Source organism: Notolepis coatsorum (genome assembly GCF_963971535.1).
Source record: "Notolepis coatsorum genome assembly, chromosome: 4".
In the NCBI taxonomy this organism is placed as follows: Eukaryota; Metazoa; Chordata; class Actinopteri; order Aulopiformes; family Paralepididae; genus Notolepis; species Notolepis coatsorum.
The window spans coordinates 24,089,329-24,106,829 of NC_140168.1; the positions used below are offsets into that span (position 1 = coordinate 24,089,329).

Genomic DNA, 17,501 nt, shown 5'->3' on the forward strand with positions numbered 1-17,501 from the left:
TGCTGAATCAATAAACGCAATCGATATTTGGAATGGCGATCAGGAATTGGAATAATCTTTTTGGATAACATCTGATCTGAGGTAAGCAATTTATTAGACCAGTCTTGGGATAATCAGAGCTATTTTGACCTATATATCAACGTGTGTCCTATGTGTGTGTGTGTGTGTCTGTGTGTGCACGCTGATCAGGAAATGAGAGAATATATTTTTCAGATCGCTTCTATAGCGTGCATAAGTACACATATACTATCGATAATCTAGCGTTTATTTGAAAACGATTCATAAATAGGCCAAAAAATGAAAACGTTTGTGTATGCCAGAATATTCCAGTAAAGAGCGATTATCACGGAATCTATATATTTTCCTGAAAAACGAGGGCTTTTCAAAATGCTATAAACGGAAATGAACCGATTAAAAAACAATCCATTTCGACAATGTTGACTGCAAACAAGTCATTGATAAACGACGGGCAGATTACACACATAGCCATAATTTAAGACAGAGATTATGCGTTCACAACGCTATCATTGAAGTGGGTGGTGGCATCCAACGATAAATAGTGCACGCTGGCAATCAAAGTGTTAATGTTAGTAAAACCATTTCAATGTAGATAAGCTATGCTTGGTATTTGAATAGTTCTGCTTAAAGAAATAGCCTATATCACAGCTTTCCCTTAATGGTTTTCATAACTGTTTTTTAACAAAAAAAAAATCTGAATTTGATTGGGTTCAATATACCCGATACCGATCAATACAGATTCATAAAAATATGCCTTAAGGGTTTCCCATTAAATACCTAGACTGTGGCGGCCAGCCACAGTCTAATTAGTCCCGCCACAGTTGTATAATGAACAAAAAAAGATTATTAAAAAAGAAAACTTTGCCAATAGGGATGTATCAGTAGTATTGGCAGTGGTAGTAGTCGTAATAGTAATCCACTATATTTTTTTATTTTCAAAAAAAGAAACCAGTTCAACACAGGTAACCACTTTTGCTTAATTTCTTTGATGGCTCAAATGTATGCTCTAGTCGATTTTGTGTTTTGAGCACAAAGTTCATCATAGATCTAGCCTCTTTATTTTGCTCTCAAAGTGCACCAGATTGATGCATTTAACTTTAAAATGTAGAGGGACGGAGGTTCACCCCCCATAGTCTCTGAAAATCCTGTGGGAAACACTGTATGCCGTGATTGGCTCAGATTCCGATCTGTCCAATCCGATTGGGACATCCCTAGCTACAGCTAATGACAGCAAGTGTAACAAGTGCACAGTCTTGTCGAATTACATAAGATCTGCTCTGACTGAAGGCCAGGGAACGACCTATGTTTTACATGAGGCCTCCTCACCCAACGCAGGGCCTGAAGCAACAGGGACTTGAGTCTGTCGGAGCCTCGCAGCAGGTCCTTCTTCAGCTTCTCGTAGTCCAGGGAAGGCAGCAGTGGCACCTCCTTAGGCCTCCTGGAAGTTAGTAGAGAACTACAATTCAAGCGTCGTGCAGGGACCGTGGCGATACCCATGTAGCCAGACAGAACAGAGTGTAGTCATAGGGGAGGAATGGACAGAATTAGGGGTGTAACGATGCGACCTCATAACGATTAAATCCGATTACGATTCTTCAGGCAACGATTCAATGCATCATGAAATCTCTTCATTTGACCACGATTCGATTCGATTTGATACATTTTCTATCAGTTAATTCCCCAAAAAAAGATGTATACACAAATGTGGCTGGGGGAACTGATTCACTCAGCATGAATGGACTATAGGTCAATAAGAAAAATGTAATTTTCTTTTTTTTTAACAATTTTTTTTTCTTCAATTAATTTCGATTATAATCAATTCTAACATTTTCAAATAGTCACATTAGAATCGATGCATTTCGATGCATCGTTACACCCCTAGACAGAATGCATGGGAAATCTATGCCGTTGTCTTTGTGTGAGCAAACAAGGTTTGAAACAAGACTCACTGTGGCGCAATGGATGCTCGGAGCATTGAAGAGGCCTGTGATCATGAGACAGAGCGAGAGAGAGAGAGAGAAAAGGTTTTATAATTATTTTATAGTTATTACAGGTGACATTTATTCCCCATTTGTACTTTCAACACAGTGGTGAACCGAAAACCACATAATCACTGTCCATAATTACTTGTTCCTTTTTATAGAAAAGATGTCATGACATAAATGAGTCATAAATGAGAATGTCTGCGTGGGAAAAACGCAAATCCCTTCATGCTCACTACTGTATATGCTCCTAAATTAAGAATTAAAATGTTATTCCTATGGTCCTAGGAACGTTCAATCAATATTTGTAAACACAAGCTTCTCTATCCCGAAGCCAGAAACCGGAGTTTAGTGAGACTCAAACTTGAGATGTCATCAGGTAAGAAGGTCTGAAGCTGTCCCGTTGCCTGGGAACGGAGATGTCATCAGGTAAGAAGGTCTGAAGCTGTCCCGTTGCCTGGGAACGCTCCAATGAACGAGAGACATATTTTTTTGTTTTTATACCCAAATTAGTTTTGATCAAAGTTAAGTGCTCTCAGTTCTGAATCAGAAAATGTACCCGTATACTCAGAGAATGACACAGAATGTCCCCCTGAATGCCCCCAGTGTCATGGGGTGTCTTGGATGGGGATGTGGTAGGGATTGATGTGTGGGGTGTTCGGGGGACTGACTGTTCCGGGGGGGGGGGTTCACATGCCTTCGAGCGACATTGTACTATTTGTACTTATTTTATACCTATTCTTATGTCTGAAATGTATGCAATTTTTATTTTGTCAATTTGTGTGCTGATTTTATGCCTTTGTTCATTTTATACTAATTGCTGTGGGGTGCACTCTGGACTGCGGTCCATGTGTGTGAATAGTACTATATAGATAGTTATTAATATTTATTATTGTTATATTGTAGAAATGTGTGCATTGAAATGTCTGTAAAGTCTCGACGACATTGAAAACGAGGGGGACCTCAATTGTAATCTCGAGAATAAATAAAGGTTTGATGATGATGTTTCTCAATTCAGTGTCTACGAAGCGTCAGACCTCCCTGTATATGGTACCTGATGACATCATGGGCTTGAGTTTTAGCGCTCTAGTTTTGGGATTTATGAGAGTTGAGTTGTTCATGTTCACAAAACGTTTCATGGACTTTCTTCAGATTTTGGAATAACGTGCAAATTCTTAAAATTGGGTGGCATTATCCCTTTAACCCTTTCACCACCGCACTACCAAAACGGTTAACCCTTTCACTGCCACACGACAGCCGGTTAACCCTTTCACTGCCACACGACAGAAGGTTAACCCTTTTACTATCACACAACCGATGGCGACGGTCGGTTGTGTGATAGTAAAGGGTTAACCTTCTGTCGTGTGGCAGTGAAAGGGTTAACCATGAAGCATTCTCTCCACCTAGAACAGTCGGGTTAGTCTTGTGGTTTTCAAGCTCCATCGTGAGCGGATTCATGCGTCGGTTCTGGAACATGCTGCATCCCCCGGGGCGTTTTGGCAACAGCGCCCATGCAATGAGTGACAAGAGGAGACCATCCAATCCGACGAATGGAAAGGACCAGAGTGGGCGGGGTGAGAGCATTAAGTGTCAGACACACTAACTAATCTCTCCTTGTGTGTCTGTAATATCTCACTTCACCAGTGCTGTAAGTCCTCCACATTGGGATTAGTCCTTGAACACTTTCCATCCGCAGACCTTAACACCTGTGGCCCGGCGTGAATATTTTCCTTAAGTGGGTTGTACTTCCGCGTTCGGTTTGCGCGATCTGATTGGCCACTGACGTTTCTGGTCATGTGACATGTGCGCCAATCGTGTGACGCCTAGTTCTGCCACCGGTTAAGCTTAGGCGCTCTTTGGAAGTTGGTTAAGGTTAGAGTTTGTCTTAGAGCAGGGTGATAGAACACCAGCCCTGATTCCAAACTCTAACCTTAACCAACTTCGAAAGAGTCGCCTAAGCTTAACCAGTGATAAACTAGGCGTTAGGTAGTTTGCAGGCTGTTAGACCCGGAAATAGGCGCAGAACTAGGCGTCACACGATTGGCGCACATGTCACATGACCAGAAACGTCAGTGGCCAATCAGATTGCGCAAACCGAACGCAGAAGTACAACCCGCTTAGGGAAAATCTTCATGCGCCCTGGCCTCAACATTCGCCGTCAGAAGAGTTGGGAACACGTCGTTCTATCTCATAGCAATGCCTGCTTTTCATCGCTGCCTTCAAACAATTCCTCCTTGTGATCCTGTAGGACAAGCTGTGCATGGGGATATTATATATAACATACACTGTGTGCGTGGGAACAGCTTCTTATAACGACCATTCTTCCCTCCCTCTCACAGGTCTCTCTGGGCTCTTAATCAAAAAATAAATAAAGGTAACATTAGAGGAACTGGGAGAGAGGGGGGGTTGTCAGGGCTGTGACCTACGCGCAAAAAGAAAACACAGGTAGTGATCAGAAGGCGACAATGAAGGTGGTGTTTGGTTGGTTGGGAAGGACAAGACAATGGCTGCAACGTTTGGGGAACAAGCGAACGTTTGATGGAGAGCTACACCCTTGTTTGTGCTAGTGCTAAACAAGTGGCCGGGGACAATCGGGGGCATTCTTATCTCCGACGAGGACATACATTGCATTAAAAACTAGGACAATCTAATGGGAGCTACTGGGATACAAGATGCATGTAGGGCAAGTACAATGGAGGCAGAAGAGAGGTATAGGAGCGGTGGTGGTGGAGGAAGAGAAGAGAGAAAACAAGCGGAGGAGGAAGAGAGAGAGAGAGAGAGAGAGAGCGGCGGGGGGCGAGCGAGACGAGGTGGGAGAAGAAGAATAGAAGATGAAAATGTATGAAACTTACATAGCCGTCATCATAGGGACTCATAGAGTAATATCCCTTTATAGGCAGGGTGACACACACACACACACAAAGGCAAAGACAAACACAAAGAAAGCAGTTGTTGAGTCAAAACAAATTAAAATGCTGGCAGATACACAGGCCAGTTCAGATACACAGGCCAGTTCAGAAGATACACAGGCCAGTTCAGATACACAACCGACACTACAGTAGGGTCTGGTTTTGATGCGGAGGCGTTCGGCAGATGGCTAGCACATTGGGTAGGGCTCCGGGCCTCATGATAGGAGGGTCGTAGGTCATGGCCCCCGACCAGGGTGCTGTCGGAAAGTGATGTTGTCCAGTAGGGAGCACTCTGTCCTCTGGTCCTGGCAGTAGCACTGCACCCTGTTCAAGGTGACGGGGACACTGTCGTCCTTCGGATGAGATATTAAACCGAGGTCCTGACTCACTACGCTTGCTAAAGAACCCAGGGTGTCTATCAAGCGTCTGGGTAGTGTAGAGGTAAAAGCACTCTCCTACCTAGCCCCTTTCGTGACTGTGATGCACCGAGTGAATCCACAGTCACTTCCTTCCTAGCCCATAGCCAACCAACCTAGATTTACCATGAAGGACTGGTTCTGCCCGAACCGTATCAGAGACATTTCAAAGGTACTCACAGTTGCACGGGGGTTTCGGACAGAGATACGTGATGGTTTGAAAGCTCGGCGTTCGTTGCTAATAAACATTTTAAATAATTTGTATAAACGTGTAAACATCACAGAGGCAGCGTTCGCTTCTTCTCTTATTCTGCATTTGTGACACGCCTGGTGCGCCCAGCATGCAACTGTGATGTTTACACGTTTATAAAAATTATTTAAAATGTTTATTAGCAACGCCGAGCTTTCAAACCATCACGTATCTCTGTCCGAAACCCTCGTGCAACTGTGAGTACCTTTGAAATTTCTATGTGATCTAGGTTGGTTGGCTATGGGCTAGGAAGTGACTGTGGATTCACTCGGTGCATCACGAAAGGGGCTATCTCCTACCGCCCCAGAGACCGGGGTTCACCAGTGGTACCAGGTTGGTGAGACGTTCCAGCGAACACTGCAGTGTTCACGGGTGGGAAGCAGATTATAGTCCTGATCGTTAATAATAATATAATAATGCAGGACCTCTTTAGGGGGTCTTTAATCGGCATGCAACGAACTGGACATGCAATTGGAGCGGCACACACACACACACATGCATTGTCTTTTTCTCAGTCGCCGATGCGATAGAGTCTCTGCGCCTAACCCATCCCGTCGTCCTTCCCCCCATGGGCAGCCGGGAGCAGATAGGGCGTCAACGTGATCCGCGCCCCGGGGACCAATCCAAGTGCTCCTGTCCGTCTTCGTCAAGGACGCGCCACAGCGTTAGCGATCTGTTGTTGTGCATGTTTTTCCATTGGGTTTTTCTTATCGGGGGGGGGGGGGGGGGGGGCCTTTGCCAGCACGGGGAGAACATGCAAACTCCACACAGAAAGGCCTGGGAGATACCCCACCTCGTGAGAAGAGATCGTTGCAATAGCGACTCCTACTGGTCGGTTCCTGCTCAGCGGGGAGGGGATCTGGGGGAGATAGCGTGAACCTCCATGCACGTTACGCTCTGCCAGTGAAACTCCTAGCTGTCAGGTGAAAAGAAGCGGCTGGCGACTCCACATCTATCGGAGGAGACATGTGGTGGTCTACACTAGGGACGGGTACCGAACTCTACTTTTAAGGGTACCGACCGAATTACGTCTGTACTACCAAGTACCGATTCACGTTAGATCAATCGGTGCCACATTTTGATACCTAAGAAACCAGTTAGAAAATAATCCGAATTCCAATTATGCGCAATTGTCATTTCATTATAGACACAGACCAGCACGGACCTTCAATGACTCGCAATTGTTATTTCATAATAGACACAGACCAACGCGAACAGCGGCTACAATGCGTCTAACATGCTTTGCATCCTCACCATTCCTGTATGTCCACGTAGCAGTAAAAACCTTACGCTAACTAAGCTAACTAACGTTAGCCGCTAATGCTAACTAAGCTAAGCTAACCCTGGAAATACTTGATACCAGTTTCAGTTTCGAGTTCCATTAGTAAGGAAACAGGGGGGGGGGGGGCTGAGCCTCTCTCCCTCTCTACATTCAATGAATTAAAGTAGCCAAACGTTACACTATAAAAAGTAACTGGATAGGTGGTGATAAAACATTTGCCTGAAATATTCTAAAATCATTAAGTCTGTTATAAGCCATTCTCCCTTTCTCTATGTGTGTGTGTGTGTGTGTGTGTGTGTGTGTGTGTGTGTGTGCGTCTGTGTGTGTACACGTGTGGATTTGTGTGTGTGTTTGTGTGTGAGTGTTTGTGTGTGTGTGTGTGTGTGTGTATGTATGTGTATATGCATGTGTGTGTGCGTGTGCCCTCACTCACAGTGCCCGGCCTGGTGAAGTCGATGCCCTGTTCCACGCTCTGCCTCATCTGGCTGCTGAAGAGACGGCCGCAGACACTCTGGAGGTACTCTGGGGAGATCTGTGAACAACACCGCAGGCCCCTGAGCTTTTTTTTATTTTTTTTTTTACTAATATTTTTATTGCATTTTTTTTCTTTTATACAAACATACATATATACAGACAGTAACACATGACAAAAAAAGGACACATTTCAACCCCCTCCCTTCCCTAATTATAATTCAAATTGACATTCACGCCGACATATTACAATAATAAAAACAAATATTGTTTTGGGTGGAGCAGCGGACATTGCGCTCGTCACAACGCATGAGACACCGGTATCGAATCCAGCTGTCGGCGTTGCCTCCGGCTTGGGCCGGCCGTCATATTAACTCAATTGGCAGAGTTAACGGGTGGGAAGTCGATGGGTGGTAATCTGGACATTGTAAACAGCGACTCCTACAGGTCGGTTGGGGCGCCTGCACAGCAGAGACAGGAAAATGGCGGGGGCAGTGTCAGCCTCCTACACGTTACTCCTCGCCAAAACAGAACCTACCCTGGTAAATAAAGGTTAAAAACAGAACCTACCCTGGTAAATAACGGTTAAAAACAGAACCTACCCTGGTAAATAACGGTTAAAAACAGAACCTACCCTGGTAAATAAAGGTTAAAAACAGAACCTACCCTGGTAAATAAAGGTTAAAAACAGAACCTACCCTGGTAAATAAAGGTTCAAAACAGAACCTACCCTGGTAAATAAAGGTTAAAAACAGAACCTACCCTGGTAAATAAAGGTTAAAAACAGAACCTACCCTGGTAAATATAGGTTAAAAACAGAACCTACCCTGGTAAATAACGGTTAAAAACAGAACCTACCCTGGCAAATAAAGGTTAAAAACAGAACCTACCCTGGCAAATAACGGTTAAAAACAGAACCTACCCTGGTAAATAAAGGTTAAAAACAGAACCTACCCTGGCAAATAAAGGTTAAAAACAGAACCTACCCTGGCAAATAACGGTTAAAAACAGAACCTACCCTGGTAAATAAAGGTTAAAAACAGAACCTACCCTGGCAAATAAAGGTTAAAAACAGAACCTACCATGGTAAATAAAGGTTAAAAACAGAACCTACCCTGGCAAATAACGGTTAAAAACAGAACCTACCCTGGTAAATAATGGTTAAAAACAGAACCTACCCTGGTAAATAAAGGTTAAAAACAGAACCTACCCTGGTAAATAATGGTTCAAATCTAAATAATCTCGATTACGATTTTTGCCATACTCGTGCAGCCCTAGTATCCGTGTGGCGCTTATGGGCGTGTGTACGAGCAGACCTCATCAGCTTGTTTGTGACTGTGCTCTCAGTCCGCCCTACCATCTTCCCACCGACGGTGGCCTCCAGTAAGTCCACCAGCTCAGCAGCGACTCCGATCAGGTTGTGGTAGTCGGCCTGCATCCTGGTGAAGCGCCTCATGTAGGAGGACGCGCGCCTCTCCGACTCCACCAGCTGCAGCTGCAACTGCTGCATGGCCTCTGTGCGCGCGCACACACACACGCACGCACACACACACACACACACACACACACGCGTGCGCACACACACGCACACACACACACACACACACACACAAAATAAAATACAGTCACACATCAAGGGGTTGGGTTTCTGGTAGGGGTGCTCGATATTGGCTTTTTTACCGATATCAACCGATACCAATATATGCAGGGTCCCCCCCCCCCCCCAAAAAATTGAATAATTTCAGGTAATTAACATTACATATCTCTTGTTGTGGAATTAACACAACATTATGCATACTTTTGACAATAAATAAAATCAGAATTTGTTCTTACTTGCTTGCCTGGGTAAATAAAGGTTATAGAAATATTTAAAAAATATCGATACCGATATTTTCCGATATCACATTTTAATGCCGATATCGGCCGATAATATCGGTAGGCCGATAATATCGGACATCCCTAGTTTCTGGGCATGGTCATTTTGTCATAATTGTGAGATTACAAACTGAAGTATGTGCTCTGCATAGGAGACTGGAGAGGAACAATCAAATGGATCAAACATTCACCTTTGGTGCTCCTTCCTCCTTCCTTCTGTGTCACACGTGTTAAGGAAAACATCCTGTTCCACCCGGAGTGAGGGCCTATTTACTGTGTCGTTGGTTTGCTTAGGATTCAGTGGGTTTAGGCTGAGGCAGAGGCGTGGGTCTGTGACTCAAATGTCCCACTGACCCGACCGACACCCTTGGGTTTTTGGTAAAGACAGCTTCATCGACACACACTGGCTGTGTTAACATGTTGGCGACAGTGGCTCGGGAGGTATCGTCTGGTAATCCGGAGGTTCCCGGTTCGATTCCCGCTCCTCCCGGGCAGCGTGTGTCGAAGTGTCCTTGAGTGAGACACTTAACCCCTAACCTCGCATTGGTTGCCCCCGCCGTCGGTGGGTAAAATGTGAGGAACAAAATGTAAAGCGTTTTGGATAAAAGTGCTATATAAATGCACCATTTACAATATACTATATTTTGAATATTCAAGGGGAGAGTTTTGGTGACGTGTCGCCAGGTGTCAACATCATATCACGTGTTCAATAACCTGGATAAACTGTTGTCCTCATTGAGAGAAACCTTGATACGACAACCTGGGTTGGGATATTGGGTTAGTCTCTCTTATACATAAGAGGGGGTTGTGTTGTAGTGTATGGTGGTGGTGCTTTAGTGGCTTAACCTTTGCTAGCCAGTAGCCAGTAGCCAGTAGTGGCAGTAGTGCCAGTAGTGCATGCATCAAGTACCACTGAGTGTTAAGACATTGAATATACGGTACGCATTACATTCATGTTTACATTAATCATACATATATCCCGATGTATCCAGGTCGGGCTTGCCTAGTCTTACATTTTCGGTTCTTATTTATAAGACAAAAAATATGGGTGGGGAACAGTAATACAATATTACTTGTACAATATTTCAAGAGAAAATAATATGAGTATAGGTAGCACCGGACAAGTGGAATGTCGTCCAACTCTCTACATAGGAGAATGGGTGAGAGACAAATACTTATTTTATCCCATTTGAATTGTGCCATGTACACATGTCACATATGTCAATTTAAAAGTGTAATTGTCTAACGTTGTGTTATAGCATCAAAAGCCATCGATAATGTTCGCTAACTTTGGCTAATTTGCTAGTCAATAAACTTTTTTGACTTGGACATTTGAATTGTGTAATTCATGGCAATAAAAGAAATGACGTGTCTCTGGTCATTGAATACTGTATGTAGTCCAAGATAGGGTCCATACTGAATCAGTAAATACACTTTCTTACTTTTTGGACATGGTGTGAATTATTACCCAGAAAACCACAAGACAGCCTCTGGCATCACATCAGTATTCATAACCAGCATCTGTGTTGGCCTTTGATTCATCAGTATTCATAACAGCATCTGTGTTGGCCCTAAAGAGGCCATTGCAGATAAAAAAATAAAAAAAAATGTTTGGTTGATAAAGTCGAACACTTAATTCATTTGTTCTGTATTTGAATCTGTTGGGTCAGTTCTAGAGATGATGGTTACTATTACTGTTGTGAAGGATCAGATTAAACCGAATATATATATTTATTTATGGATATATATTTAATAGTATTTGTATATCGTTTGATATCCCTTGTATATTCCTTGTACATATACACGGAATATCCCTTTATTCTACTACAGCCCATAATAGTTCATTCTCTTATTGGACAAAAGGACCAGGCGCCAGGGACCGGCCCCTGGCGTTCAAGTTCAAAGGTACCGACGAGACATGCCCTTACTAGCCTCAGCTCCGCGCAGGAATACGGCTACCGAAAGCAGAGCGGCACTACTTGTCCACTGTGCATATAAATATGGCGCAAGAAATGTAGAATTCCTCTTAGTCCTTTACCCTTCTACCCAACTAAGTAACAAGACGTGAAGCCTCACCCCACGATACCGCGTGCGGTGTAGTACGGCCTGTTTGGCCTTAGAATAGCAGTGAGACCTCGTGCGAATTAATAGCTGAATTGCCAGAGTTTGGCACCGTATTTCTATTAAGTAATAATAGTTTATTATGTATGGTGCATCGTTCGGTTAGAGTTCTAAAGTGAGCAGCACCCCCATCGTTTCCTCGCGTTATCTAGAGTCTTAACCAGGTTGGGCAGACCACGCGTGGTGCTTTCATCCGAGGAGTTCTGGGCGAGGACGAGTGGACCTGCACATTGGATTACCTACCCCGACGACTGCTGAGCCCTATACGGCATGGAATATCTATTTGCTTTGGTGCTTTGATTTGTGGAGCGGATAATCGCCAACACCGGTGAGTGTTGGATTTACCCCGAGAGGAGCCAAGGTGAGACGGCGCTCAGACCAGACTGAGGTCGCCTCGCTTCTTCTTCGTTGTGGACCGACAGCGACAGATACAGCTATCGTCTACAAGAGAGCCCAAGTGTATTCATCTGCGGATCAAGGTTCTACGGGCACTGTGTTCTGTACCTGGACTCTCCCTAGAAATCGTTGACCAGACGGGATACAGCCGACGGCTCTCCTACCCCCCCTACTGGCTTACAACCGGCGGGACCCCTTCAGTATATTATCCAGCTATAATCATTAAGTGACCATCGCTATAATCCCCTAAGAGCCAGGTTGTATACTTGCTTCCTGTGTAACCAGAGATTGGACATTCAGTGTTGATTTGCATACGAGTACTCATTTGCCTTACAAGAGCATTCAATTCAAATCATAAATGTAATAAGTAACTATTATATGTACCTTTTGCTATATATTAAATATTTGACTATTACCTTTGTGTGGACCTGATTTCATATGTGGGAAAGTGTTCATCATACTTAGATATCGTGTACTGTATGGCCAGTAATTAAAGTACATAAAGCGGTAGTGGTTTAATGATACCATACTTATCAATACAGTCAGGGAATTGTACCCCTCAGTTACAATTGGTCCTTCGAGCCGGAGGGTAATTAGTGTAATATTAATATAGTGGTATTAATATTGAAATGGCCTATGATGAACACTCCACGAAACGGTCCTCCTAAAGTAGAACGCCCGCAACGTAGACGACAGCCACCTCAGTACTTAGAGGATTACGCCGTCAGTAAACTACCTAGCCTTCTACAAACAGTAAACGCAGTAAAAGTAGAAAGTAAAATTATGTCCGACCCTATCAACCAGGATACCCCGACCACAGAGGCCCTAGTGGGTTCTAATGTAACTGACCAAGCTCACGGTGGGGACCAGGAGGGAACTGACAGGACTTTACCCCCCGCCAATACCGAAGAAGTAGTCCCCCCAGAGCTCCGGGAGGAAGACAACCCTCCAGAGGTGGAACTCTGCACGGAACAAGATGAGGAGAGCGCCGAGGAGATAGAGCTCCAGGACTCCCCAACGAGTACAGCCAGGAGCGGCTCACCTCTACAAGCGTCTTCCCCCAGCGAAGCGGAGAGGATGCTGTCACAGGCGTTCTTCGCCAGCCTGACAGCCTCTACCGAACGCGATCGAATTCAGGGTGAACGCGATCGACTTCAGGGTGAACGCGATCGACTCCAAACACAGCAACGGAGCGAAGAAGAGCACATACGTCTGGAGCTGAGACGCCTTCAGACGGAAGAGAATATGGCAAGAGACCGGGCCGACGCCCGGCGCGCCGCTGCCCAAAGAGAAGCAGATCTCACCAAGCGCGAAGCCGAGCGCGACAGACTACAAGCGCAGCTAATGGAGCAGCTGATCACCAGGGCAACACCCCCTCCCTCCACAAGGGGTTCCAGAGCCTCGTCAAGACACACGTCAAGGGCACCCTCCCCTAACCGAGCAGGCGACCTTGAACTCGACCACCAGAGAGAGTCTACACCCCCCTCCGAACTCATTCCCCGACCGGTCCAAGTGAGACCCAGCTACAAGGAAGGAACGGCGGACACCGCGGAGAGGCTAAATAGACGACTACAAGATTTAGGTGACCTGGCAGAAGAAGAGGGAGAAGAGGAGAGTCAAGCCCGACAGCAGCACATTACTCCACAGGACCAGGAGGTCCAGTACAGCCCAGGCTATACCCCCGCGGCTCTGCGCTACAGACCCCCGACTCGATTCACGGGTGAGCATGACGCACGACCAGTCCCGAGGAATAGCACCTGGACCAGCGGGCCATGGTACCCTGCCAGTACCAGCCCACCGAGAGGCGTAAGAAGAGACTCGCCCAGGAGGCCTCTCTCCCAACGCTCACCGATCTGCCAGCCATCCATGGCGTCATACATTGGCACACCAACGTTTCCAGACTTCACCCATGAGAATCGAGCACAGTACACGGAGCTCCGGATGTGCTTAGAGACAATGATGGTGGATGTCGCTGATGAACGCCACAAGTATGCAATATTATTGAAGCACCTGAAAGTGCCCCGAGCGCACAACATAGCGCTGGCCTATGCCACCTCTACGACCCCATACACCGCGGCTCTAGCAGCGCTGGACCAGAGATATGGACGTATATGGGATTACGTAATCCAAGAGATAAGGCATATTGACCGCCTACCCCCAGCAACAGACAATCGCTCACTAGACGACCTGTCTATAAAAGTACAATCCCTGGTAGGGATGCTGGGGGCGCAACGAGAAAAGGGTATGCACGAACTATACGCAAACTCGAACGTCGAGAGGATTTTAGAGAAGCTACCGCCCGCCCGACAGGAGCGCTTCAGGCGGCAAAGAGACCACCGTGATCCTAACGGTCCCGAGCCATCCCTCCTAGATTTAGCCGACTTCCTGGCGAGAGAAGTCAGCAGCCTACGGCTGGATACGTTCGTGCGGAGCACGCCAAGCTCCAGAGAGGGACCTAGGAGAGTAAACGATGGCCGAAGATCGGTGACTGTCATGCACCAATCAGAATCAGTACCGAGCAGCAAGAACCACAGTACCCCCTCGACGAAAGAGAAGTGGAAGATGGTGTGCCCGTACTGCGAGAAGGAACACTGGTTGTCACAATGTGACCAGTTCAAGAAGATGACCGCTGAAGAAGTAAGTCACTGGATAAAGTCCAACAGGTGCTGTTACCGATGTGCGCGCAGCCACATGGCAGCCGAGTGCCGCCTAAAGAAGAAGTGTAGTCGGTGTGACGGAGCCCATCTGGATGTCCTACACGACAGTAACAAAAGAAAGCCTGCACCATCCAACAGCACAAAGGCAAGTGTTATGTACATTGACCCCGCTAGCAGCAGCGGCGCCCAGGTGCTCTTAAAGGTGGTCCGTGTAACCCTGAGTTACCAAGACAAGATCATGGACACTTACGCCGTCCTTGATGACGGGTCAGAGAAGACCCTTCTCCTCGCGTCCGCTGCGGCCCAGCTGGGGCTACGGGGGAGCGAGAACCAGATGACTATTCGGACAATAAGACGAGATCTAAAGACGATAAAGGGCGAGAATGTCTCCTTCACTATCGCAGCAAGCGGGCAGCCAGAGAGACGGTACAGGATTACTAATGCTTTCACCAGCCAAGAAATAGGACTATCGCAGTACACCTACCCCATCGCCAAGCTGATGGAGAAATATGTGCACCTGCGTCAACTTCCTATCCCGCTCATAGACGGCGCCACCCCGACCCTGCTGATAGGCTCCGACCATGCAGACCTCATAGTCCCGATAGACCGGGTCCATACAGGACCCAGAGGCTGTCCTGCAGCAGTCGAGACCCGCCTAGGATGGACATTACAAGGCCCCCTCGCTAAGTCTCTTAACCGAACAGCAGCCACTAACTGCCTCCACTCCAGAGCGACAGAAGGAGACACCACACTCCTGCAGCATGTCGAGAGGCTATGGACACTAGAGACAATGCCCTTTAAGAACGAAAAGAAAGACATTCGTTCTAAGGAAGATATCTACGCTATAGCCCTCCTCGAGCACGGGACAAAGAGAGTCAACGTCAACGGAGTGATGAGATACGCAACTCCACTCCTGAGGCGAGAGGGAATGCCCACCTTTCGTGCTACAAAAGAGGCGACGGAGCGGTATCTATTGAACACAGAGCGGCGCCTAGCCAAAGACCCCGCTCAAGAAGCTATGTACCGCGCTGAGATTAACAAATTAATCACAGCGGGACACAAAGAAAACTGACTGGCGACGTCGTGCGCTGCTCCGCGCCTCCCTGATCAAAGGCGGCTTTGATCTCAGGCAGTGGGCCAGCAGCGACCCGCAAGCACTGCGCCGCCTCTCCCCCGAGGACAAGGCCGCGAGCAGCGATACTTGGATGGCGACCATCCCAGGAGAAGCCCAAGAAATGACACTAGGACTAGTCTGGCGCTTCAAAACAGACTCGCTCCATTATAGACACAAACCCCTGATCAAGGAGCAGGGAAGGTCGACGGCAATACCGACCACCAGACGGAGTGTATACAGAACACTCGCCAGACAATATGACCCGTTGGGATGTATTCTACCTTACACCACCAGGGCAAAGATGATTGTAAGAGCGCTATGGGACAAAGACCAGGGCTGGGACGATCCCATACCCGAACACCTTGCATCCACATGGAGAGAGTGGGAGACGGAACTCCGCTCACTCCCAGGTGTTAATATACGCCGCAGCTACTTCCCACCCACAGTGAGGCCAGAGACATGCAAGATCGACCTGCACGTATTCAGCGACGCCTCCGAAGTAGCCTACGGTTCGGTGGCTTACTTGCGTGCCCAAGAGGAGGGAGGAGAAATACATACTGCTTTCATCCTGGCTCGCTCAAGAATAGCCCCACGCAAGCAACAATCTATCCCGCGCCTAGAGCTCTGCGCAGCCCTAGCAGGAGCGCAGCTCGCCACGTTAATCCAACGTGAACTCACCATCCCGGTGCAAAGAACAATCTTGTGGTCAGACTCCACGACCGTACTCACATGGATCCGGTCCGATTCGTGCAGATACAAGGTCTTCGTGGGAGTCAGAGTCACAAGAGTTTCAAGAGTTAACAGAAGTAACCAGCTGGAGGTATGTGGCCACCAAACACAACCCAGCTGACGTCATCACCCGGGGAATGTCCCTGGATGACCTCACCCGTCACAACCTCTACAGTGACGGGCCAAAGTTCCTCAAGCTCCCCGAAGAAGAGTGGCCTACACCCACCCCACGGGAGGCGAGTAAAGAGGAGGCAGAGAACAAGAAACCTATGTTCTGTGGGTTGACACACACACACTCGTCCCCACAGACCCGGTTCTAGACGATTGCCTCACCCTAGAGAGTGCGCAGCTAAAGACATTTCTGTGGCACCACCCAGAGGTTCAGCCCACAATTGACATTTCAGCAGCTGACTACGAAGAAGCAGAACTCCTTCTACTACAACGAGCCCAGAAAGACTCGTTCCCCGATGAGCTAGCTTGTCTACAGGGAGCAAAGCCCGTCCCATCAGACAGCAGACTGCTTCACCTGGCCCCCGAGAGCGACGCCCATAATCTCATCAGAGTGGGTGGTCGTCTGCGGAGAGCCCCAGACCTACCGGATGACGTTAAGTACCCGATAGTCTTGAACAGCCGACACAAGGTCACAGAGCTGATCATAAAGAAATACGACGAGGATGTGCACCACGCAGGGGCAGAGAGAGTCTTCGCGGAGATCAGACGTCGTTATTGGATACTGCAAGGGAGAGAAGCAGTGCGGCGCTTCCAGCGAACCTGTCTAGACTGCCGTAAGTGGCGCGCGCAGCCCAGTATACCCCGGATGGCTGACCTACCTCCCTGTCGCCTCCGACTCGGCGACAAGCCCTTCCACTCCACCGGTATGGACTGTTTTGGCCCGCTGTATATAAAGAGAGGAAGAGGAACCGAGAAGCGGTGGGGTATTGTATTCAAATGCATGACCACCAGAGCGATACATATCGAACTCCTTCCAACCATGAGCACAGACTCATTCCTTATGGCCTTCCGAAGATTCACATCACGGAAAGGAAAACCGTCTACATTGTTGTCTGATCACGGGACAAACTTCAAAGGCGGAGAAAGAGAGCTGAGAGAGCTTCCAAGCTATGGGCCCAGAACTTAAGACCCACCTCGCTCCATCCCAGATTGACTTCCAGTTTAATCCCCCGAACGCACCTCACTTCGGTGGAACCTGGGAACGAGAAGTACGTTCCATAAAGACAGCCCTGTACGCCGTGCTTGGGGCCCAGACCGTGGCGGAAGAAG

The 17,501-nt window shown here is 47.3% G+C and overlaps 1 protein-coding gene across 2 annotated transcripts in view; it reads right to left on the reverse strand.

Annotated features, from left to right (window-relative positions):
• Nucleotides 1-17,501, reverse strand: part of LOC311227242 (lisH domain-containing protein ARMC9-like) — an 88,166-nt gene that overhangs the window by 50,745 nt on the left and 19,920 nt on the right. The window contains exons 7-12 of one of the 2 annotated variants that reach the window (XM_084312821.1): nucleotides 9,395-9,419; nucleotides 8,686-8,843; nucleotides 7,291-7,389; nucleotides 4,853-4,888; nucleotides 1,968-2,002; nucleotides 1,345-1,456 (exon numbers count right to left, since the gene is read on the reverse strand). In XM_084312821.1, the coding sequence (XP_084168947.1) occupies nucleotides 1,345-1,456; nucleotides 1,968-2,002; nucleotides 4,853-4,888; nucleotides 7,291-7,389; nucleotides 8,686-8,843; nucleotides 9,395-9,419 (465 nt within the window). The remainder of the gene's footprint in view (nucleotides 1-1,344; nucleotides 1,457-1,967; nucleotides 2,003-4,852; nucleotides 4,889-7,290; nucleotides 7,390-8,685; nucleotides 8,844-9,394; nucleotides 9,420-17,501) is intronic. The other variant, XM_084312822.1, reaches the window with a different exon arrangement.